Source organism: Haliaeetus leucocephalus, unplaced genomic scaffold (assembly GCF_000737465.1).
Source record: "Haliaeetus leucocephalus isolate CR32 unplaced genomic scaffold, Haliaeetus_leucocephalus-4.0 Scaffold140, whole genome shotgun sequence".
NCBI lineage: Eukaryota > Metazoa > Chordata > Aves > Accipitriformes > Accipitridae > Haliaeetus > Haliaeetus leucocephalus.
This window is the reverse complement of record NW_010972576.1, coordinates 9,676,778-9,701,272: the sequence shown is the minus strand read 5'-3', so window position 1 is coordinate 9,701,272 and position 24,495 is coordinate 9,676,778. Positions and strand designations below refer to the sequence as shown.

The window sequence follows — 24,495 nt, the reverse complement described above, 5'->3', positions numbered from 1 at the left end:
GGGCGCCTGGCGCAGGGGGGGCGAGCGAAAAGCCGACGGCGGCGCCCCCGAAGCGCTTCGCGGGGACAAGGAGCTCCGGGGAGCCGGAGCGGGACCCGTGCGGGAGCCGGAGGCGGTGCCGCAGCGCCACCACCCGGGCGGCGGCGGGGCGGGCAGGGCTGCCGGTCTCGGCCGCAAAAATCATCCCCGCTCCTTCACCGCTGCTTCCCGCCTTCCCCCGCTCCGCTGAGGGTAAAGGCTGGTCAAGCGCTTGTTGAGCCCCCGTCCCTGGAGGGGCAACAGCCTCCCTGGTGAAACTCCTCAAACGCAGACTTGCTCCCGCTCAACGTGCGAGGCTGATGAAATACAGCACGCTTTTCGGCTTCAGTTTCCCCGAACAGCAGCATCAGCCCGGCTTGGTGCGGGCACTCACCGTGCTCCCCGCAGGCGGCCGGGCTGCTGTTAGCGTCCCCCGGGCCCGCGGGGTGCCGGTGCGGCAGGCGGGGCAGAGCTGGGAGCCCGTCCGCAGGTTCCCGCCTCCGGCCGAATGAAGCACCCCGGCTGCCTCACCTGTGCTAGGCCGTTAACGGCAGCGAGTAAACGCAGTGGTTATCCGGGGCAGGTGTGCACGAGAGGATAGACAGCAGTAGATTCAAGCCAGGCTGAGAGACGAGGCCGAATTTAGCCCCTCCAGTCTGCCATTGACAGGAGCGCTGAACTGAGCAAAGCCACTTTTGTTTGAGAATTAAAGCCAAAACTCTCCATAAGGGAAAAATCCAGCTAAGTGTTGTGCAAAGGGAACAGGCTGCTGGGTTTGGGGGCTTCCAACTCCAGCAGCAGAGTAACCAGTGCTAACAGTGGGCTTTTTTTCCCCATCTTCTCCTCTTTTTTTGGCCATGCTTTTGTGAGTGACCACTGGAAATCTGTATGCAAACGCACTGCACCTGCTTGTTCCTCATATGGCTTTAACCTATGAAATAAAAATTTATGTCTGTACTCCAGGTTAACATCTATTTATACTCCAGCAAATTATACCGTGGATAATTATAGAATCATAGAATGGTTTGGGTTGGAAGGGACCTTAAAGATCATCTAGTTCCAACCACCTCTGCCATGGGCAGGGACACCTTCCACCAGACCAGGTTGCTCAAAGCCCCATCCAACCTGGCCCGGAACACTTCCAGGGACGGGGCATCCACAACCTCTCTGAGCAACCTGTTCCAGTGCCTCACCACCCTCACAGTAAAGAACTTCTTCCTTACATCTAATCTATATCTACCTCTTTCAGTTTAAAGCCATTAACCCCTTGTCTTATCACTACATGCCCTCGTAAAAAGTCCCTCCCCAGCTTTCCTGTAGACCAGGTCCTGTAGACCTTTCCTTTAGGTACTGGAAGTCTGCTGTAAGTTCTCTGTGGAGCCTTCTCTTCTCCAGGCTGAACAACCCCAGCTCTCTCAACCTGTCTTCATAGGAGGGGTGTTCCATTCCTCTGATCATCTTTGTGGCCCTCGTCTGGACTTGCTCCAACAGGTCCATGTCCTTCTCAAGTTGAGGGCCCCAGAGCTGAACACAGTACTCCAGGTGGGGTCTCACGAGAGTAGAGTAGAGGGCAGAATCACCTCCCTCGACCTGCTGGTCATGCTTCTTTTGAAGCAGCCCAGAATGCGATTGGCTTTGTGGGCTGTGAGCGCACATTGCTGGCTCATATTAGTTTTTTTATCCACTAATACCCCCAAGTCCTTCTTCTCAGGTCTGCTCTTAATCCATTCTCTGCCAGCCTGTATTTGTGCTTGGGATTGCCCCAACCCAGGTGCAGGACCTTGCTCTTGGCCTTGCTGAACTTCATGAGGTTCATAACCCACTGGCTGTAATTTTTAGAAGGAAAGCTGCTTGTATGTGTCAATATTTATGGAATAAATCCTTAGAAATATTTAAGGAAATAAGTTTTCCCTTTTTCAAACAACCCATACAAGATATAACAGGCCTAATATACTTATGAATAGGCCTACATTTGTCAGATGATCTAGCAAGCCTTTAAAACTGAAGATCACAATGATATTTATTGAAGACAATATCTTTCAAAAGTCAGATTTTCAGGTGTATCGGCTCTACTTCTACCTATCTTTCATCTTGATGTAGGAAAACAAAAGCTCCCTCTGTCTCATATCAGCTATACCTTCTGTATTGTATAGAGAGTCTAAAAGGATGTCTTTTTTTAATCATATAAAGTGTTTTAAGGAATTCTGTTTTGTCAGAGAGGAAGAAGAAAACTTCACCCACAGTTTCCTCAACCTGAAGAGATATAAAACCAATCCAAGCAACAGCAGATATTATTCAGAAAGGTCTGTAAAAGTTAGAGCAAGGTAAACCATTGCAGTGTTGCCTGAGCACTATTTCGTCAAGAAACATGCTTTTCTGTTACACTACATCAATTTCTTGCTGTGTTTGCTGTCATGCTGCAGAGACTATTCCTTAAAAACATGTCAGATAGTAGGAGTAGCAAGTAACCACATTATTAGCTTTGTTCACACTATTTGCTTTCTTTCTCCCCTTCCCCTGTGTGTAAGCAAAAGAATTAATTAGTAACAACATGGATCAGCTGTGATTACTCTTACTGTGGTCCACAGGGAATATTCATATACAGGGAATATTCAAAACCAAACAAGACCTCCCCACTGTGTGTGTGAAGAAGCATGTCCCTGGCCAGTGGGGGAGAAAGGCAAGCTTACCAGCGGTGGCAGGGCTACAATGCACTCACAGAGCTGCCCACTCCCCCTTTTTTTTTCCTGGCACTTGACAGGGACACGAGCTAGACTGGCAGACTGAGGCAAATATAACACAAACAACCCATGAGAAGGGGTTTTTTTTTTTTCCACCTGTGCTTTTTAATTTCTAGGAGCTGTATAACATTTACCACCTTCACACCAGGCTCCCAGGCAAAATGCTTGCAATGGCATCTTCTGGCCGCCTCTGGCTGTGCCGAGTGGGAAAGGAGCATCCCTCTGCAGTCAGGTAAGGGGAGTAAGGGGCACCTCTGAGCCTTTCTTTGAGTGGCAACAAAAGTTAGATTTAGGTGGGGCAATTTCCTATATGTAGAAGGAGGATATGATATTTCCATTCATGAGGATTGTTCCTGTGGATGTTTGCAGATGGGGCTTCGATCCAGTTGATAATACATCCTGTACATAGTGAGAGAGCTAACAGGAAAGCCTGTGTAGTTAGAAGGGGCTGCTGCGAAGGAAGGGGCTGCTTTCCACCTCCCTGGCTTGCTACATTTTTCCAGTGATGTCCCATCTATAGTCATGTGCCAGTGTGGGGGACTGAGATACTGCACCCTGTGCAGCAATGATGCTGCCACAGCCCCGCAGGGAGGGGAAAGGCAGGAAAAGTTTGTCTGTCCCAGTGGGCAACCAGGTGTGAACCCTCAAATTAGGGGTAGGGGGCATCTTTGCCCTGAAATAATCACCCCTTTCCTTTCTCCTCCTTCTTTCCATAGCCTCCCTTGACTCTGGTGCTGGGGTCAAATGGAGGGGGGTGAGGGGGTGGGGCAAGCAAGCAGCTGAAACAGAGCTGGGGGGGGGAAGCCCAGCTGCAGAGCACTCACCTGGTGGGCTGTAACATGAGGCTCTTATGGGGCTGCAGAAGCAAACCTGCACGTTACACCTCAGCAGAGGCTGTACCTGAGCTGCTGGTTTCCAAGCCTTGTGAGGCCAAGTTACTATGCTGCCACACTGGCTGCGGCATGGGCCGGGACAGCAATCTAGGGAAGCACCTGCAGCTGTGTGATTACATGAGGAGCTCAACAACTATCTCATGAAGACATGCATGTGCACCCCCCCCCCCCTTTTATTAATTAATGTGTTTCCCTTAAATGCCTTATTTTTATGGGGGGGAGGTGCCAGTATTATAATGGATGATAGCTGATAGCTGGATTTGCAAATAAAGCTGCTGTTAATTTTTGTTTTGGCACTCCGCAGCAGTCCCTTATCCCATGTTGTCTTGGTGCATTACCCACTTGGAACAAGGAATGGGATACAAGCATTTTTTTTTTTTTTTTAGAAGGGGAAAAACTTATCCTGCTTTGAAAGAAAGGTTGGCCTTACTAGTGCTGGTAGGAGTAATTAGCTACAGGAGCACCGAGCTGTCATGTCATGGTGGAGGATTGTCCTGTGCTTACTGGGCTGCAAGTAGCCTTCTTTCTCCACTGGTATGGCAGTTACTGATCTCAGGCATTTGTACTAGGGCTCATACTGTCGCTGCACCCATTCACATGCTTCGGGCAGCATGAGCAGCACCTTTGGGGAAAGCTCCCTGTTGTGGGAGGCTAACCTGGCATACAAAGGGCTCCTGCCCTGATACGTGGCACTTTCCAGCTGCTGGTGGGCCCACACACCGCTTCTAGTGGGAGCTAGGGAGAAATGTGTCACCCACATATCTGCCTCTGTAGCCCTGCTTATGAGCCTCAGGTATGTCCATAACAGCCCCTGCTGTTTTTAAGGGGCCAAAACTGGTCTGAAATGACTGCTGGGGCAGAAGGAGCTGTGGTGAAGGTGTGTCTCTGGCCTGTAAACAGGACAACCATTGCCTCTTCCCACTGCCAACCCACCCGGGTGGTGCAACCCTCTCCTTGGCTCCCTGCTTGCCTCTCTCCCGCCCCAGTATCCTCAGCTAAAAGCCCTTCTCTGAGCATTTGGGAAGGAAAGATTTATTTTTCCCCTTACAGCAGTGAACTGGTTCTGAGATGCTGAATGCTTGCTTCTGCCTCATATTTCCTGTGTGACCTGGAGCACAGTAGTTAATGACTTGACAGTTCAGTTTTCTGGCTGTAATGTTTTTCTTCCTTCTGATGAATGTTATAGAAATAAATTCTGTAGTACATGCAAAGCGTCGTGCCACTGTGATGAATGGGATGGGGGGTGGATTCTGTAAGTCTTGACAGATAGTAAATTTATTTTTATACCTACACCTCTTGCAAGGTAATTTTTTTCATGAAATTCATGGCTCCTGTCATTTTGGGGCATTGGTACAGTTTTTTGGTTAGGAATTCATTAAGCTGTGAATCATTTTGCCTGCACTGACCTTCCTTTGGAGGCTTCTGTTTCTGACCTCATGAATGATGCCTTGGGCAAGACATGACAAGCTGATAGGTTGTGATGATGCATTTGCAGTTGCCCACTGGTCTTGATGTGACATGTGGATGTGCTGTTCATGTCACAGTGTTTATTAAAAACTTTGTCTATGACTCATACTTAGGAGCAGATACTTGATTTTGACATTTATTTCAAAACAGCTCTGCAGAGTGAAGAGGAAACACAGATATTGTGACCGAGAGAAAAATGGATAAAGCAGAGCTGTGTTGGTATGATGCCTTTGTTGCTTTGGAGACCCTATTTTTTTCATTAGCTACACCCACAAGCATGCACACAGGAAGCTGGTTTACTTTTCAGGTCATCACTTTTGTGCAGACTTGAGAAATTAAACTTATCATCTGGGGCATTAACCTCCAGCATGCTGTATTGACCCAGCTACAGTGAGTCTTCACAGAAAGGCAGCTTTACATTCTCATCACTTCATAGCATTCTACATGAGTGGGAAAGAAAGAGAAAAAGCTAATTCTAACAAATCTGATCTATTTAGGAAACAAAACTAGCACTTTGTTTTGTGACTACAGGAGGGAAATCCAGGAGACTTTGGCTCTGGTCATGCTGCGGGTGAGTCAGTGACAGCTATAATAATTCCCTTGACTGGTGCAGCAGGATGATTTTTTATCTTCAGGTATTTCACTGTTGGTCAATAGAAACATCTTACTAAGTGATTCTTTGAAATTGGATAAATATGTTTTCTTCCACTACTTGCTTTTTGTTTGTAGCTGGTATGTCAAAATGATTGTATGACTAGAATCACCATGCAAACAACTCATCTTTATATACAGCTGGCTTGTATTTCCAGTGGAGGTACTGCAGCAACACACTTGACAGGCTTTAACACTATTACTTCACTGGATTTTCATTTAAAGAAAGGGAGGAGAAGTGTAACATAGGGTTTGCCTTAATGTAGCCTGTTATAGAGAGTACTTATGTAGTATCTGTAAAACTACCTAGCTCTAGAGAGGTGTCTGTGAGCATAAATGAGAGGGACAATGCCTATGCTAAAGACAAAGTGAATGACTTATGATGCCAGAAGGACAGCACTTTCCAAGAGGTCATGATTACTTTACAGATCAGGAATAGCCCAAAACTAGGACCCTGATCATGCAAGCATCTTTGTGCCTAAGGGAACCCCTAGTAGACACACTGTAATGTGCATAAGGGCTTGTAGGGTCAGTGCCTCAGTTTGCCATAGCTCTGCCTCAGAGAAAGTAAGTAGAGTTGGTCTCTTGGCTGATATGAAATAATAAAAGTAGCCTGATTATAAAAGCTTCTAGCATCCTGTTGCTAGGCATTTAGTGCCTGCTGATGTACGAGCCTATTGGCGTTATTGCGTAGGCACCTTTAAATTTTAACCTCAAGTCACTTTCACTAATCTAACTTCCTTTAGATTTTTATGTTATCTGGATTCAGGTTTGTTTTTTTTTTTTTTTTTAACATAGCAATGAACTGAGGACTCCTTCCAATGTATTTCTGAAACTGTAAAATGAAATCCCCTGAATGCCTGCTAAGCTTAATAGAAAATCGTAAGAGGTCAAAAATATTATTAAGTGAATGAAATACACTGAATGTAAAAAGCCAGCAGACAAACGTTGGATGCCGCAAGTTAAATCATCATGGCTGATGTTCCTGCAGTACATTCTGCATGACTTACTTACTAATGACTAGTCCATTAAGTTTAACATGTTAACGAAACTTAAGGATTGAGAAGGCCATAATGAAATATGGACTGAATTCTCGCGCACTAACACTTTCATCAGATCTAAAGGCAGTGTATGTCCAGCATCAGAGCAAACTAACTTCTGTGCAAATAAAGATGGCAAATGTGATTCTATAAGAATAATGACCATCTTCCAAGAAAATTCCTAGATTACACTAAAAAGGATGGGGGTGGGATGCAGTATTTCTACAAATCATGTCCTGTACATGTCAGTGCCAATGAACTCTCAAATCATTCTCCAAAACGCCATCCACATACGCTTTCTGAAATCTAAGCCTGACATTGATAAACATGGTAAATCGTGGTGGAATTCATGGATCTCCATGAATGCTCTACACTGACCTGACTCATGGCAGCCTGGCGAGCTCACCCCATCTCCTCAGGCTAAATCCCCTTCAGTAATGGTGCCGCAAAAACATTCACGAGTGGACGCCTTGCTACAGACTGAAAATCCCACAGCACTCAGCAATTAAACAGGAGGAAACGCAAGTTTAGAAAACAATTTTATTAGACAAATTATTTAGACAAATTATACACAGAAAGCTCTGCCACTTGTAACTGAGGCCTCCAAAAAGTGTTTTGTGTATCTGTATAATAGGCAACACATCAAAATAGGCCTATTTTAAATATCGTACATGGTTAACTGGTTTTTTTTAATAGCTAAAATCACTGCAACATCTGGTATGTCCCTACGTAGCTTGTTGGAAAGAAATTTTCTTTTTTTTTTTTTATTTTACTCAGAAGTGTGGATGAGTTCATGAATGTTACAAGGGGGAAGCAAGTTGTGCATGCTTTTAGACACTTGCTACCCTGGAAACAAAATGGCCTTTTGCACGATAAGAATTTGTTCTGCCTTACACAGTAGACAATATTTGAAGATTTAGTACAAAAAACAGTGACAGTACAAGATGCTCCCCCAGAACAGAATTAGCATCAAAATAGAATAGATCTGAAGAATATACCTTTTAATTTATCCTAAAGCAAATCACATAGGCTGATTCCTATTAATCCTAGCCAAAGAATGAGTTAGGTTAAAATAAGTGTATGGTTGCATTAAAAACAAAACCAAACCAAAAAACTCACAGGATAAACTGCTTGCTTTCTACTTAACTGCATTTTTAGTTTTAAGGATTACAAATTGAAAGCTCTTCCTACATTTCTAACAGGTAACAGTGTTACTTTAAAAAGCTGGTGCCAAAGTGGGCACTGGTTTTGCTCTCACTGCTGTTCTTTCTTTTGTTCTATACAGTTGGCACTAATAGAAAAAATACATAGCTCCTCTAAATCTAACTTAACATATAAAGGGTTAAAATGAGCGCCTGTTCATATTTTTTTTTTCCTTAAACAATACATGATTATAATTAAGGCCACATCTGTATTTCTCGAGGGCTTTTTTTTTTCTCCATTAACACCATTATTGTATTGATCAACTGCACTGATTTGGAAAATAATTTATTAACCTTTGATCTATGTTTAAACTTCTCTAGAACTATATTAGTTGTTCATGAATGTGGTATGCCTAAGAGAGAGTTCCATTTGTCTAATTAATTAAAAGTAAAATTATCAAGGTTAGCCTTATAGAATGCTCAATAGCCAATGCAAAACCTAACCAAAGGAGTTACATCTAGGTACAAATGTTAAATTGCCCTGGATGTTCTAATAAAAAAGTATAAAATATGCTCTGTTGGCAAATGATGCAAGTCAGAATAACATTAAAGCAACCTGTCTTTTCTAAATGAAAAGACCCCCTGCACTGTACATCTTTCCTGTATACAACACATTTTTACTAAAGCTTTATTAAATGAATTGCAATAGCAATGGCTGCCATTTTATAGCTATATATACATGTATATATATATACACATACCTGTGTGTATATATGTATATATATATATGTATGAGATACTAATTTATTTAACACAACAGAGGCTTCTACCATATGATACAGTTTACTGTACATAAGAAAAACTTTTAACACTGTACAATCACATAAAGGTCATATGCACTGTTGCAGTGCAAAAGTAGATTTAACTGTAGTCTTTACTGGCATAGTAATGGCTTTTTGTAATCCTACAAAACTGCATTCTCATATTATGGGGCCTGAATAGTCTTTTAACTTCATTTGCTTTGCTTTTTTTTTTTTTTTTTTTCTTTTTTTCCTTTTTTTTAAAATTTTTCCATTTTTTAAACTGCAGGGTTTGCCTTTGGTCCACAGTTAAAAGGACACACAGCAGTGGAGCGCTGACTGGATGCAGCAGAATACATGAAAAGGACTTAAGTTATTGCAATTATAGTAAAAAAGAGCGGTGGGGAAGGAGGAGCCAATGCCCTTCTGTAAAGTAATCCTCAGGGTTTTTCTATGCACAAATTGCTGCACGTTTCCTATATTTAAAGTATATGAAAAGCCTGAAGTAACCAAAACCTAATGTGGTGATAAACCAAAGAATAAGTGATTTGACTAGTAAAGAGAATAAGGGGAGACAGAGGAGACCAGACTGAGAAAGCAGAGAAGAGGAAGAGGAAGAGTTGCTACTAATAATCCTGATTCTTAAATAAAATAAAAAAGGGGACCCCCCCCCCAAACAGAAAATAACCCTCAAACAAATTAACCCTCAAAACCAAAAAATAAGGAAAAGAAAAAAGGTTACATCCATGTTAGTCCCACAATATTACAGCTGCTCCTTGCAAAGGGAGTCCTAAAAAAGAAACAGTGAAGAAACTTGGTCTGATGCTCAGATGGAGGTGCCTCGGTCTGGGTCACTACCAATATTCAGCCCCAGAGTAGGAGTTGGTTGGTAAGGGATAGATGACATTGTTTTGATGGGGCTTCTGAAAAAGCCACCATTGGGTGCCCTGTGCCTGAAAGGGCCAGTTCGGTGCTCGGGCACACTGCCAAAGGAGAAACCCGAAGCGGCTTTAGCAGACAGCGTGCGGCTCAGAGTCTGGATCTGTTCTGGTATGAAGGTGGTTGTGGTGATGTGTGTGTTTCTGAAGTCACTGATTTGCTCCAGTGCCTGACGTGTGGGTAAAGTGTCAATGTCCAGCGGGGTCAAGTCAATCGACGAGGTGGAGAACTGTTTATGGGGACTGTCGTCGTCTGTGCAGAGGCTGTTCACGCGCCTGTGGAGGTGCTCCAGGTCGATCTCCTTGTCATCCTGGGGAACGAGAAAAACAAGAGGCACCGCTCACCATCGCCATTTGTCCTGGGTTGAAGCTTCACAGTGCGATCAGAACTGCTTAGGAAGCACAACGCACAATTAACTACAGCTGGCTGTTGGCTGACGGCATCTCTGAACGTCACTGGCAACCACCCCCACCACCTGCAGCTGGGTGGGCTAAGCCAAACCGAGGCAGACCCTTACACCACAGCTACCTTCAAACACTCAATCCGAACAACTAAACTCCAAGTGCTACCGCTTGGTTTCCATCAGGAAAAGTCAGGCTCAGAGCTAGGTGGGTTGGACTAGCAACAACTGAATAACAGTAAATTTTGTGCCATGAAAGCAAAGCATAATCTCAAATGCCTGGGATGATGCCAGTTCTTCAACTCTGCATGACGACTAAATTTGGATGTCAACATGGGAGGCTGCGAGGGATCAGGTTGCGGTCTTTGTCATCCTCTCAGGGCTTAACGAAGGGCTAAAAACATCTCAGGTTGCTTTTTGCCTTTATAATATAAATTGTGGTGTAGAAAAGCTGAACTTCCAGACAAAAAAAAAAAGCACTGGTGACTCACTGACATGACACAGAAAGGAGTACACCGGGCAATTTTAAATTATGATGCTAACAGAGGGTTTAACCGTCCCCTTACCTACAAACAAGCAATTTCATTGATTCTGATGGAATTACGCTCTTGTGGGTGAGAAGAAGAGAAGGCGGCCTGGGGTATTTATTATAATATATCATTCCTCCTCTTATCTCTGTCCCTTTTCCTTCTTAAATCTCTCCTCCCAGAGAACAGGTTTGTTATAATTGAGAATTTAAATGCATGGAAGTTAAAAAAAGTGGTGATGTCCTGGGTGACACAATAAATCACCTGTATTGTACTGAACTGCAAAGCTTAATTCAAAGCGGCATTAAGTATATACATACAGGGGTATTCCCTCAGTCTAGGTAGCACAGCTCACTCAGAACAAAAATCAATTTCAACTAACCTTAAAATTTACCTTAACCTCTGTGAAATCTACTGGCTCTTCCAGGCCACTAGAAATATCTCACACTCTAGGACCTCACAGAGGATAATTAGGCAGCCGATAGGTGTGCACTGATGATTTCCAGCCTTGATTACTGCAACTCAATGACTGGCTTGATCCAGAGCTCCCTGAATCAATGGCAAAACTCCTAGTATACCGAATGGGCTCGAGATCCCTCCTTTGTCTAGGAATGAAGTCAAGCACTCTGAAAAAGTCCACACCTAGAACAAACTGCAGGAGTTCATCTACTTAGCAAAATGGATCACCGAATATTTGCACTGGTACCACGCCGAACACAGAGCCTGACTGGAAGGAGGCTGAGAGGCCAGCTCCCCTCTGGGATTTTACCCTCCAAGGGCAGGGACAGGGAGACAAACTGGGGGAAAAGGGGCAGGGAATGGGGCATCAGGGATCTCCCAGGGACTGGGTGATCGCTGACCACAGAGGCTTTGGTTTGAGCTCATCACGGGAAGGAAAAAATGCAGTGCTCATTTCTCAGACTTAGCTTTCTGTCTATAGTTTATTCACATGTGGACATAGACATGGATGCACATAACAACCACACAGGTGACATTGAAACCAAACGCATTCACCAAACGCTCTCTCCTAAAAACTTTGGAGCTGCATATGGATGCAGGAGAACTGGGGCCACATTGGAAGCTAAAGAAATATACAGAGGCTCTGTTAGCACGTGCAAGTCATGACTATGTCTCTGAGGGACAGTCCTAAACATTTTTGCTTTTTTTCCCTTTTTTCCTTTGTTGGGTTATTTTTGTTTGTTTGTTTTTAATTTTGAAAAAACATACAAACACTGTAATTTAAAATGCTGATCAGGAAAAGATTGGAATTTCATCACTTCTGAGCCTCTATAAGTTACTCAAAATATTCCTCTTTCTTCTCTTACAGAGATGCATTTGGGGCTAGGGTCAGACCAGTGAAAATATATAAGCGGTGATATTCTCCCATGCTTAGCCCACAACCCAATCTCCACCCAATCGATACACCAAAATGAGACCCACTCACAGTAAGATTGTGCATATCTCCATAATATGATCTTTCCTCTTCTCTCTTGTGTGATCAGTAGTGAAATATTCAGCAGTTTTCACACTTAAATTATCATCAGGCTTCAGAGTCAACATCCCATTGAGATTACTGGGGCGGTTCATACTTCTCTCAGAGCTACTGTTTAAGGCTGTCTGCAGACTCAGGCAGACATCATTGAATGGATTACTTCTGGTACGCGACCGAAATGTTATCTTCGCAACCATAAGACAATTTTTTTCAGTATAAATGCTTGCATTCTGGAGCACAAGATGGCAGCCACCAGGAAAAAGGGTTGGCTTGCTGACCACAAACTGGCCCAATCTGACCCCCGATTCTGGACTAGTGGCCTGGAAGAGCCAATGGATTTCATGGAAGCTAAAATGAATTTTAAGAAAGTTAGTTAAGATGTATTTCTTTGCTGAATGACCCCCACATCCAGGAGAGTGGGGACATTCAGCACATATGTCCACGTTAAACTCAGTTTTGAGCCAAGCTTTTCAATTTAGCGTTGAGATGCAATTTTAAATGCTAAGCTAATGACCACGTAACAAAGATCAAGGAGGCCAAATTATACCATTTGTGGAAAGTATACACTTGAATTTCTCTGCATTTGAAAACTGAAATAGGAAATTTTATAGTTATATAAAATATCCGTGTTGTTTTTTTCTTTTCATTTGTTATTTATTTTTATGTTTTGCACCAGATAAATATGTAGTATGAAGTTCTGAAAGTTTGGGTAAACAACAGTCAAGTAAATTTTAGGTTTTTAAAATAATTTACCAGTTGAAACTATACGGTTTCTATTCCTGAGAAACCCAACTTAAAGACTAGAGATTCTTTTTTTTTCTTTTAATAATGGTCCGGTCCAGATCTTGAACAAAAAAAAGCTTGGGAATTAAAACAGGCAAGAAAAGATTAAACGTATTCTAATATCAGTGCCAATGCTGTCTAATTAGGTAGTGTAATTAATCCAGCCTGATTACACAGCATTAGATTAGCAGGAATAAACACAATGGAGAAACTGCAGAGAAGGCGAGACCACTGCACACAAATTAACAGCAATACCCCACAAGCTACACAGATATGTGTGAGCTACACAGATAGAAAAGCTATAATTGATAGTGCTACATTAAAGCTCGTATTTAGGTTCAGCTTTGGGCATCACTGCCAAGTACATTTTAATAACTTCTTTCCTCCTAATGTTTTTCTAGTATTTTGTAGAGCTAAAGACTTAATTATGAAGGTAAGAAATTTGTCGTAAGACTGCATAAGGCTCAGATGGCTGGTAAAGGGACAGGCAGATTGCCACGGGAAGGAAAATATTACACATGCAGGTGTAGAAGCAAGCTCATCTCTGGTGTAAAATAACGTATCTCCCCATGGTCTCCAAGATTTTGTTAAACAAGTCTGTGGTACATTTCAGAAATAACTCTGGCCTGAATCTGAAAAATATAACGTGCTCTTGCTTCCCTGGACTTCAGATGAAATAACGAGAACTGAAGTTCATGGAAGTCTCAAGAGATTAACATTTCTGAAAATGGGGACAAGCTTATTTAAGAAGCTAACTGTTGATTAAAGGGCTAAACTTTGCAAATCTATTTTGAAAGACTCAGCCACTGAGCTTAGGGGATATATTTTTCAAGAAGAAGCCAAGAAACCTTTGAACTTACTGGTGAGAATTAGCTCCCACCAATGGGAATAATGAACTAAATATTGATGTATTAATAATGTACTATTCTACAAGTAACAGTTGTGTTTTACTCAGAATAGTTGCATATTTATACATCATCAATATACATTTTTTTTTCATTCAAGCTTTTCTAGAAAGAACAGCTAAAGAGATTTTTGAGGAACAACATTTGCCTTAAAAAATCAGGAACCTAAGGAAATACCTCTGAATTTGATTCCCCACCCTCTCTAATGCTATAAAGTCAAGCCAGAAATCTTTAGGGTGCATGAAAATTCCCCAGGAGAAATGGAGGGTCTAATACCTCTTTTGATGGAACCCGGGAGCCTTTCCTTTTATTCCACCACGTTTCCAACATTGCAATGAAACAGGATAGGACAATCCCAGCAGCGAGGATGCAGAAAACACCTGCAAAACTTTTTATGTCCAGGGCACCTCCTTTCTGTTTGGTATCCACAGATGAGTAAAGATCACATTGACCGTTCTTCGGCCACCACTTATGCTTCAGTATGTCCATGTCACCATTCTGCTGCAGCTCCAAAATCCTTGAGGAGAAAGCACAGAGTCAGGGGTTACAGTGGGGCAGTGGAGGTGGCACCTGAGAGTGTGACGATGTAATCTGACTACTTGAAACCTTTCCATGAGTCTTGGAAAGCCAAGCAGCTGATGAATCCAGATGAACTGATTTAGCCAGAAAAGAAAGCTTGAATATGGGGTTGCCTGTAAGACTAAGCATATGGATATCTATGCTCCACTCTAGATACAGGAAAGCACACACAAGTCTCTCCTTCTTTTAAGACCCTTAATGAAAATAATTTACCTAATATACCATATTTTCTTACCTGGCTTTCACTACAGACTATGTCATTTGACTTGTGTAGTACATTAGATATTTGATAATATATATTTTGCATTTTAATTGCTGAAGAAGAAACATTTCAATCAATAAAAAAAGAAAAAGAAAATACAGTTCAGATGTACCACAGGATACACGTTACCTTATTGTAAACTGATTTTTATCATGTTACCTACTTGCTGCTTTGGAGAGAGAGCAGAACCATCTTAGCTGCAGTCAGTGATGACCTAAGCTAATCGTGTTCAATGGGAGCGTGCGACCTGCTGGTAAGTGATTTCCATAGGAAGGTTCTTTGCTGCGGAATTCACTCATCCTTGCACCTATGTACCCAGCCCACTGCCAAAGATTTACTGGGCAGCTTGCAAGGCCAATGTATTTAGCTAGACTTCCTGTGGGATGAACAGTTTGAGAAATGTCAATTTTGTTTGGAAGATTTTCATATTTAGTTCATTTATTCCTGAGGAGACTGTTTTTTAAAAACATCCAGAAGTGACTAGAGTAGCAGCTGGGTGCATCTGGTTACCCAAAATAAAAAATTCAATGATTACACTTAAAAAAAAAAAAAACAGGGGGAATGTTTTCCTTCATGTAATGAATTTGTTTTTCATTTCAGTGTTGGAAGGCAAACAATTACTTGTGCAATCATTTGACACAGCATGCAAAAAATCCAAGTGCACACAAACCAGCAGAGGTCTGCAATGTTGCTACCAGAGACTGTACTGCATCAAAGGGGGAAGAAAAGCTGTCCCACTCACTCAGGGCTACCATAACAGCTCAATGCAGTGGTCTACCTCAACCTCAGAAAACCAGAATATTATGTGCACCTCGGAAGCACAGGGCAACTGCTCTATACAGAGATCATTCAATCTCTAATGCCACTTGAACAGGTAGTCATGTCAATGAAGCTGCTAAATTTTCTATGGCACGTTCAAATGACTATATACTTAATGCTGTGGTCCTACCAGGAATGAGAGACTTCAGGCAGCCATCAGTGGCTTAAATCCCAGCACAGCTCTGGAGTGCGTTTCTGCTTCCTACCTAGGAGTAATTCCCGTGGCTGAGCTCCTGACCTGTTCAGAGGGGAACTGCTTGTCCACCTCTGTGCTGTACCAAAGGGAACAGTGCCCTTGAGGAATAGATTGCAGGTGATACACACGGCTTTGGAGTTGTCAGAATCACCTTGTTCGCATATCTTTGTGTCCATAAGAAGTGGGACAAATTCTGTGCAATGCCTGCTGACAGTACATTGCTGAATGTCCAGCCCTGAAGAACTGTGAACAAGGTCAGAGTTGCCTGGGCTATATTTTGAATTGTCTCAACACAAGGACAACTTAGGGAAGCCCCATCTCAAAGCTTCCTGAGGGGGCAAGGATAAGTCAAGGACTGGAGGACTCTCCGTTCTATTGCAAGAGACAGAATAGCTGTTATGAGACATCCATGTTCAGAGGAGCTTTGGGGGCATGGGGACCATACACAGGATTGCTGCCATTGCTGCCTACAGCTGCCTGTTGGGAGCCTGTAGAGAAGCTGGCGCCAGACCCGGTAACAGGAGGAGATGCAGCTGGGACAAACTGGAACATGAGCAATCCTGACTAGATAAAAGGAAAAAGGGAGAGGTCAAACACCGGAACAGAGAATTTGCAGGGTCTCCATCCCTGGTGATATTCAAAGGCCTACTGGGCAAGGCGCAGAGCAGCCTGACCTAACTGGACCTGCTTTGAGCAGAGGGCTGGGCTGGAAACCTCGAGATCCTTTCCCACCGTAATTACTCCTCTGTAACTGCAAGCACAGTCCATACACTACTCTCTATCATGGCATACAGTGGTTACAGCCATAACTCACCACAATTCTGGTTCTTGCTGCCCTAGCATCCTGCATTAGGACTTACGTGAGTATTTTGGCCCAAATATTCCAGTCTGTCAGGTTAGCAGGAGCAGCAGATAGTCAGCATAAACAGAACCCTTTTGTCTAAGTTGTTGTAGAGTAATAGAAGATTAATTTTTGATGCCCAATCCAAACATTTGGCATATGTTTTTTTATTTAGGAGTTACTGTACTATCTACACAAGGCAGTAACAAAACAACATTGTGGGGCTTATTTCTTCCAGCAGCAGCTCTAATCCCTGAGCAGGGCTATTTTCTCTCTTTTATTCAGTCAGTAATAGAATGAACCATCCAAATGATTGCTCTATTCTCATTAATTAAATGATTCTTCACTTGTCAGTGTAATTCCTGATTACACAAGACATCTTCGCAACAATAGGCATTTGCATAAAGACACTGAACTTTAGCTTGTTCCTTAACAGAGATTTATTCCTAATTGTACTCCTGTTAATTATTGGCAATTTTCTTTATGGATGTAACATATAAGTTCAATTATTTAAAGGAAAACATAAAAAAGAAGCAGAAACTGGGGATAGTAATTACATCATTACATGGAAAAGCTTAAGAGATGGAAAGCTTATAATGAAGCCTTGTAAAACTGTAGCTGAAAACAGATGTTGAGAGATAAAATACATATCAAGAGAAATTATAAGAGCATGAATATCTAACTATATTAACTTCATACAGACAAAAAGGGGGATCCCACTTCTATTAGACTTAGTAAAGACTTTGTTTCTGAATTCACCCGTTTGTGGAACCAAAATAATAGTTAACATATTAAGAAGATTTAACACTACCAACCTGTTCCTATTTATGAAACTTTCTATTTTTGTAGCACGTTTTCAGAAATGCAAATCGTACTTCTATGGAAAATCCATGAAAAACAATATGAGGAAGGGTGCTTTCTTGAGAGCCTGCACAGCCCATAGGCCCTGCTGTCCTCGCGTGCTGCAGGCGCTTCCCACACGATGGCACCCTTTCCCTAAAAATACGTGCTTTTCCTGCAGCTCCTGGTGGGTGCCCTTACACACTAATCAGACACCTGTGGGGTGGCAGGCACTACAATCAGTTTCGAATTTGATTTTCAAATTTAATAAATGACTAAAATAATAATGCATTAACTAAATGCTCTGAATGATAACGATGCACTAGACGCTATAATTCCAGCAAGTGCCTCTTCTCACAAGTCCCAGATTTTCACAGCTGAACTTTTTCCTTGACAGCCTTGGCTCCTCTGAGCCTGCTGCCTTGGCATGGAGTAGTATTGCAACACATAAGGCAGTAGTAAGAGTGGTGGAAAGTAGTAAGCAGGGTGCATGAGTTCCTGCTGTTTTGAAACACCGTAGTCTTAAAAAGTTTACAGAAGAGACCTATATATTGAAATAATCTGATTTGTCTGAAAAACATGACCTTTAAAACTTGCTTATGGATAGAGTGCACATCTTAATGTATTTTTCTCTAGCAGGCAAACTGTTACAGTAACATTTTTCAAGGCAATGGTAAAGTTATTGAGCTGCACAAAAGAAAACATCCGCATGCACTTCAACTAATTTGGCCCTGAATTCACAGTGCCAAGTGATGTCTAGTGGATATATACACAGAAACCTAAACTCCCTGCGGTTTCCAAATCTGACAGTGATGTGAACAAATCCTACTGAATCAATGGGAATAGGGCTGGATTCAACTTGGTAACTACATACTTTGCTCCTGGCAGTGAAATGTAATTACTCCTGCAAAATACCCACAGATAAAAAAAATCCAACTTATTACGATAGCAAGGTGTCACAAATGCTACAAAATTGAGACATCTGTGACAACACTGTTTTTTTGATCTTGTTTTATTCTTTCCGAGTTATCAATAGCAAGCAAGAAATGCAACAGGCTATTTACAATGCGATCAGAAACGCCAATGCATGGTCTGAGATGCCGAAGGTTACTGAATATTGTCTTCCTGCACCAGGAACGTGTTATCCAGAGGGATAACTTCACCATTAGCACTGACAAGGAAGAGGAGATGATGACGTGCTACTCTGGCTCTAGTCTCCCAGATCAGGCTGCTGGAGGGAGGAGATGCGCAGAGCCATACAATGAGTGCCCACTGTCAAAAGGGGGGGGGGGTTTAGAAAAAGTAAATAAATTAAAAAAAAGGGGGGGGGAGCTGTTTGTGTACCTCAGTGGGCTGTGCCTTGGGACCCCAAGCTGAGATCCCAGCCCTTGTGCCAGCTCCCCGGGGAGCTCCTGGGTAGGTCGCATGGGTTGTGTCTGGGAACGCTCAGTGCCTGCAGACGGGGCCAGGTGGTTAGAACAGCTCAAGGAACTTCTCCAGTGGCTAGCCAAGAGTCAAATTCCTCAGGCAAAACCTCCACACCAGAGCTTTTCTAACAAAAATCCAGCACCAAATCTTCACAGAATTCAGTTCTCTTCTTGTTAAACAAGGTATAAAACTAAGCTGATTTGTGACCATCCTTCAGTCCTCAAAGTAGACAGGTAAGAACCCACAAGGAGGTTTTACTTTGTTTCAGTGAAGCAACTGCCTAAATCTTCCTTATTCATGGCAGTAACTGGGGTGATGCCAACTTCTACTGCATCTCCTTGAGTGGGCTTTAGGTTTTGGCAAAGCAGGCCCCCCTCTCAGCAGCAGAGCAGCTTTCGCAGGTGCCACCTGCAAGGCTGGCTCAGGGCTTCGGTGCTGGAGAGGGATGGCTGCTGCCCAGTTCAGCTTGCTGCCTCCTGCCTGGGGAAGAGGCAGTCCCAGCCGTGGGGAGGGAAACAGGGAATAAGGGTGGAGACAGGCAAGTAGGAAGCTCTTGGGGGTCCTTTTCACCTCCTCCCCTGCCAGAGACCCAATGAGTTTCCATTATTCTGACCTTATCCTTGGGGCCTCGCAGGAGATGCACGTTGATGCTCAAAGCCTTGACTTTGATGCTATCCCCAGTGCCAACAAATAGTGTCATTCCCCAGCTGCCCAACAAATCACGTTTGCATCATATTATGGCCATGGACCACGATGAAGCTGCTGAGGAGAGCAAAAGATATTATATGTGTTCACCTACAGCAGGGGAAGGTTCCTGTGTAATTTGGTCTTGCTCAAACACTACAAAATAAAGAGATAGGGAATGGTCAGAAATAAAACTCAGAAGTGTTTAGAGAGCTGGTGGGAAGGTGTTCATCCAGAAATGGCTGCTTGCCTGGCATCAGCTGCACTACCCAGTTAGCCATCCCTAGACCTAAGCCCAGAATTAAAAGGGGCACCAAATCTTTGAAAAAAACACAGCCCAGAGGTAAAGGAGGTGTGGGAAGGTGTAGGGCAGAAGTAGTTGTCCCAGGTTGAAAGAAAGAGGGGAGCTGTGCCAGCGCCTGTTCCCAAGCAGACTGAGGTGATGCTAGGAGAGCTTACAAAATGAGCAAAGCACCTGGAGGCAGAGAGATCATTGCTATTCCAGTCCTTCCTTCAACTACAGGTCTTGAGATCTGTAAACAAAAATGCTGGTGTTGAAGAGACTGTTTTCTGTGTGGGATTTTTTTTTTTTTTAAGACAGTATTTTAATGAACTGCCAATCATAGGCTCCACGAGAGGGTATTTTTCATGCCAGCCAAATGCAGCTTGGGCTGCCAGATTAGATGAAGCCACGCTCCCTCTCCACCCGTTCCCACCACTTAACCCAGCAAAAGAGCACCCTTGGGTCCAGCTGTGAAGCCTGTTTTCTGGCAGGGACTCCAAGCAGATTTAAACCCAGCTAACTTGTGCCCCACAAGGGCGGGCAGGTGGTCGCCTTCCAATCTGCCCTTCAGCAGCGCTTGGCATCACACTGCTGTCGCTAGGAAGGCAGTATGCAGAAACAAGGATAAGCATCTCACCTTCCAGATATGATAGAAGCAGCAGTAGTAAACCAGACGTGCTGTTCAGCATTAAGGATTTGCATATCAAACAATACGAAAAGAAAGCAGCTGACCTTCTGTTTTGCTCAGCAATAAACCATTAGCTTCAGAAGATGCAGCACTCATGACTCGGATCCCATAAATTAGTATCACTTTGTTCAAATTAGTGAACTTCTTTTTACTTAAATCTGTTAAACTTATGTGGACACTCTGTCAAATACAGAAGGCTGAACTTAAATGAAACAGCATCTGCAGTAACAGGAAATGAGATATTAACGATATTTATTATACAGCTGTGGTAGAATTTTATAAGGATGGCTTTATAATAGTTTTATTCAAGCCACATAGTTTTGCTGAATACTAACAATTCAGAAGCCTAGATAAAGATGAAAATCAAGTTATTCAAGATCTTCTGCTTATTTTTAATATAGAAAAAAGTTGAGGTGAGCTTAACTGGCCTTTCACCATGCAGATCTTTCCTGCTCAGGAGAAAGCAGCGATAAAAGTATTAGTACCTATTTATAAATCCCAAATGACAAGAGAACATCTACAGACAGTCACATAAATATCATGAGTTCATTAAGCCCAGTGCTGTTATGATAAACACCAAATTAATTCATTATGGCAAGTCATGGTACACCACCAACCTTATTAAAACAACAAAATGTACTTTCAAGGTTTATTGGTTCCTGTGCACTACCTGTATTCCAGTCCTCTTTTAGAAAATTACTTGAAAAGCAACAGTTACTAAGCTTTTTAAAAAAATTCAATACATCATGGTCACACGAACACCTAGTTTTCCTCTTGCTTTCATAAACCATAAGCAAGTCCCTGCACGTGAAGGCAGGGACAGCTCCTGGATTCTGCAGAACAGCAAAGCAGACTTGCACGTGCTCCCCACAACCAGGACAGCTCTGCACTTCCTCTCCTCGCTTTGCACTGGGAAAGGCTGTCTTGCTAACTGCCATGCTTCCAACATCATCTCTGAGATCCAAAGATCAGCTGTGATGTTGCACGTGACTGCCGTAGAACGGACATAGCACTCCTTCCCAAGGTTACACTTTCTTCAAACTGTCCCCTACCATAATGCTTGTGCAACACTGGAAGCAGTCATAAATGACATTTTGACTATATGAGGAGACAGTACGATTACATACGTATGACTTGAGTTGCAGGTCCCAAGTTGCATGTAAGCAAATCAGTAGCTCTTTTCAGAACTGAAATAATTGATGATTCCACACAAAATCAGGAAACCTCAATGTCCAAAGTCAGCAGGAGTTTCATCATTAACTTACAGACAGCAGAGACCAACATAGAGCACATTTGGGAACCCAACCCTTTTGGTTAGGCTGTGACAAGTGACATTTTTCTGCCTCAGTACAGGATACCTGGATTAGCCAAAAAACTGAGAGCTTGGAAAGTGCCCTTTCAGTCACCACATACTTCTCAGATGTCTTCTCCCCCAAATCTCACCTGATCGAACATTTCCCCCTGGTGTCACGTGTCAACTGTCCCCTGCCTGAGAAGCCCTGTGGTTAACAAGCCATGTAAAGAACTGCACTCCTGCTTAGCAGGAGAAAGCAAACTATTGCAAAAAGTACTTAAGTTTGACTTTGTTATTGTTTTTTCTCCAAGAGTGAGATGCAAATGGACGGTTATTTGGGTCAATTACTATTTAACATAGTTCATTCTCAGATTTTTTGAGTACAAAGTGATAAATTAAACACAAAAAGTTTTCATTAAGAAAATGCCAAAATGAAATATTAAAATGCTTGTCTTTTCTTTTAAGGGAAAACATATTTTAAAAAAATTAGAACATAAGGAATAACTTTAATCTGTTTAGACCATCTGCTGATGCCCTGTGAGAAGGATAAATAAACGAGGAGTTCACTGAACCTGACCTAGCACTGAATGAATATGCAAGCCTTATCTTCAGCTAAGAAGCAATTACATGAGAAATCAAATTACTAACATGATTAATCTTAAGAGTTGTGGTGACTAGTGAACTTTAATTTTTATATACTGTATATGTTTATGCTACCTTTAAAAGTCAAGCACTCATTACAGCTATGACAATATGGTCTTTGCTAATATCAAAGTTGGGCTTTAATGAATTGATAACAGGCAGAAAGCAAGCAAGCCCAAAAGACGCAAGAGAGCTGAAAAGGAAAAGACAATTAAGTCCCACAGAGACCCTGAACATATCTGCAGTCAGAAAGTGAACACCTTGGGTGGTCTTTGAAAATGTCAGCACCATCCTTAAGCACACTGTGATATTTGGGTTATTGGGTGCAGGAAAAGATCTTTCACTTTAGTGTAAGAATCTGGAAATGATCATCTTTGCTTGGAGTCACGCTTCAGGCAGTGCAAAGCCTTGTTCTTATACGAACTACCTATATCCACATTTTGAGAAACAGAAGACATCGGTTGCATTAAGTCTTGTTAACTGACAGTCTAGAACAGCTCATTTTTAAACTGAGATCTAGGTAGCACTTGCATATTTGACATTTATTTAATATTTACATAAGCAAAGATGACAAAAATATACAGCTGATGATTCTCTGTTTTTTTTTTTTTAAACTGTTTGTCCAGTGCTTCTTTTTTTAGCCCTTAAAAATGAAAACCAAATCCTTCAATATGTTCTTTTAGATAGTGTTTAAATGAGTGATTTACATAGCTTGATTTAAATATAATTTGGATTACAAAGAACCCAATCAATAGTTTAAAGCTATCTCCAAGGTGAACAGGATTGTTGACAGAATAGGAGAAGCTAGACAGATAAATACAGAGTCTGAAGATCAAATCACAGTAATACGCTTTGTGTCTGAAATTTGACATTTAAAAATATCTCAAAGGCTCTTATCTCCTAGATACTTGGTTACAGTAGTGAAAGCTTCCCAGATCCATTCCCATCCAGGGTTTTAAACATATTGGGGTTTGAAACCAGTACTTCTGAACATGAACACTGCATTAACCAACCATATAGATTAATGCTACACTAAGGAGAGCCCTCTCAAAACAATCCTTTGGACACTGAAAGTGAAAATGTTTAAGGTATCCCATAAGATATATTAGTGCTTCAAAATTCAATTCATTACTTTGATTTGTTTTCCCAAGCAAAAGCATTTCATAGAAGAAGCATTTCTAGAGATACCCCCAAAATACACTCTTTCTTTAAAGCCTTTCTTAAATCATAGTAATGAATACTCTTCAAATACACACAGCAGTATAGTGACTACCTGGGGACGCCTAAGGAATTGCCACAATTCTGCCTAGGAAATTATGAGTCCCTACCAAGTTTACAGGAGGCACCGAAGAGCGAATTTGACTGTCTTTTAAAAAAATTAAGATTTCTTACACTATATCTTGCAGTTTGAGAAATGCCACTCCTGCTGTTCAGGCTAAATGTGTGTCAAACCACACTTTTGACACAAGCCTGACCCAAGTAACAAATAGATCTGCCTGAGATGGGTGCCACTAGAAATATTGCCTAGGGCACCTCGGCTGCTCTGGGGCTAGCTCTGCCTACTTTCCCTTCCAAGGTGCATCAGGTAAGCCTTCCTCAAAGACACATGAGATCTTAAATTTCTCTACCTTGATGAGCATTCAGATCTTTTAACCTCCCTTAGGTGTAGAAGGAAATGATGAAAGATATAGTAGTACAGCTTTGCAAGCAAAAAAAGCTGCCTGACTGCTGTGCTACGCTCAATCTGTGCGCAGCCCTAACCGATGTGATGCGTTGCTGCTGCCTTTTGTAACCGTGTTGCTCTTATGTATGGGGAGATAAGCTAGGAATTGGTCTAGTCACTCATCTTCACCAGACTTAGCGATTACCTTCAATAACGCATCTGTGCCAGGCTGCTGACCCCGTGTATGTCGGTTTTCTGCCGATGGGAGAGCTTACTGACAGATTTCGAAGACAGAGCATCTTTCAGTGCCGTTGCAGGACTACCAGCAATACAGAGAACCGAAGAAGCCTGGCACAGAAACCCTGCTAGGTACTGGAGGTTACAAAAGTTAATAATTGATGGTTTATTGCCCACCTTCCACTGCAGTGTGTGTCCTGAGGGGCTGCAGTCTACTTTGCATGATAGGAATCAGTGCTTT

At 42.4% G+C, this 24,495-nt stretch overlaps 1 protein-coding gene across 2 annotated transcripts in view; it reads right to left on the bottom strand.

Annotated features, from left to right (window-relative positions):
• Positions 1-9,495: 9,495 nt before the first annotated feature.
• Positions 9,496-24,495, bottom strand: part of GRID2 (glutamate receptor, ionotropic, delta 2) — a 734,176-nt gene continuing 719,176 nt past the window's right edge. For both annotated transcript variants that reach the window (XM_010586162.1, XM_010586163.1), the window contains 2 exons: positions 14,075-14,315; positions 9,496-10,001 (listed from right to left, as the gene is read on the bottom strand). In XM_010586162.1, coding sequence (XP_010584464.1) covers positions 9,579-10,001; positions 14,075-14,315 — 664 coding nt within the window. In that variant the 3' untranslated portion in view covers positions 9,496-9,578. The remainder of the gene's footprint in view (positions 10,002-14,074; positions 14,316-24,495) is intronic.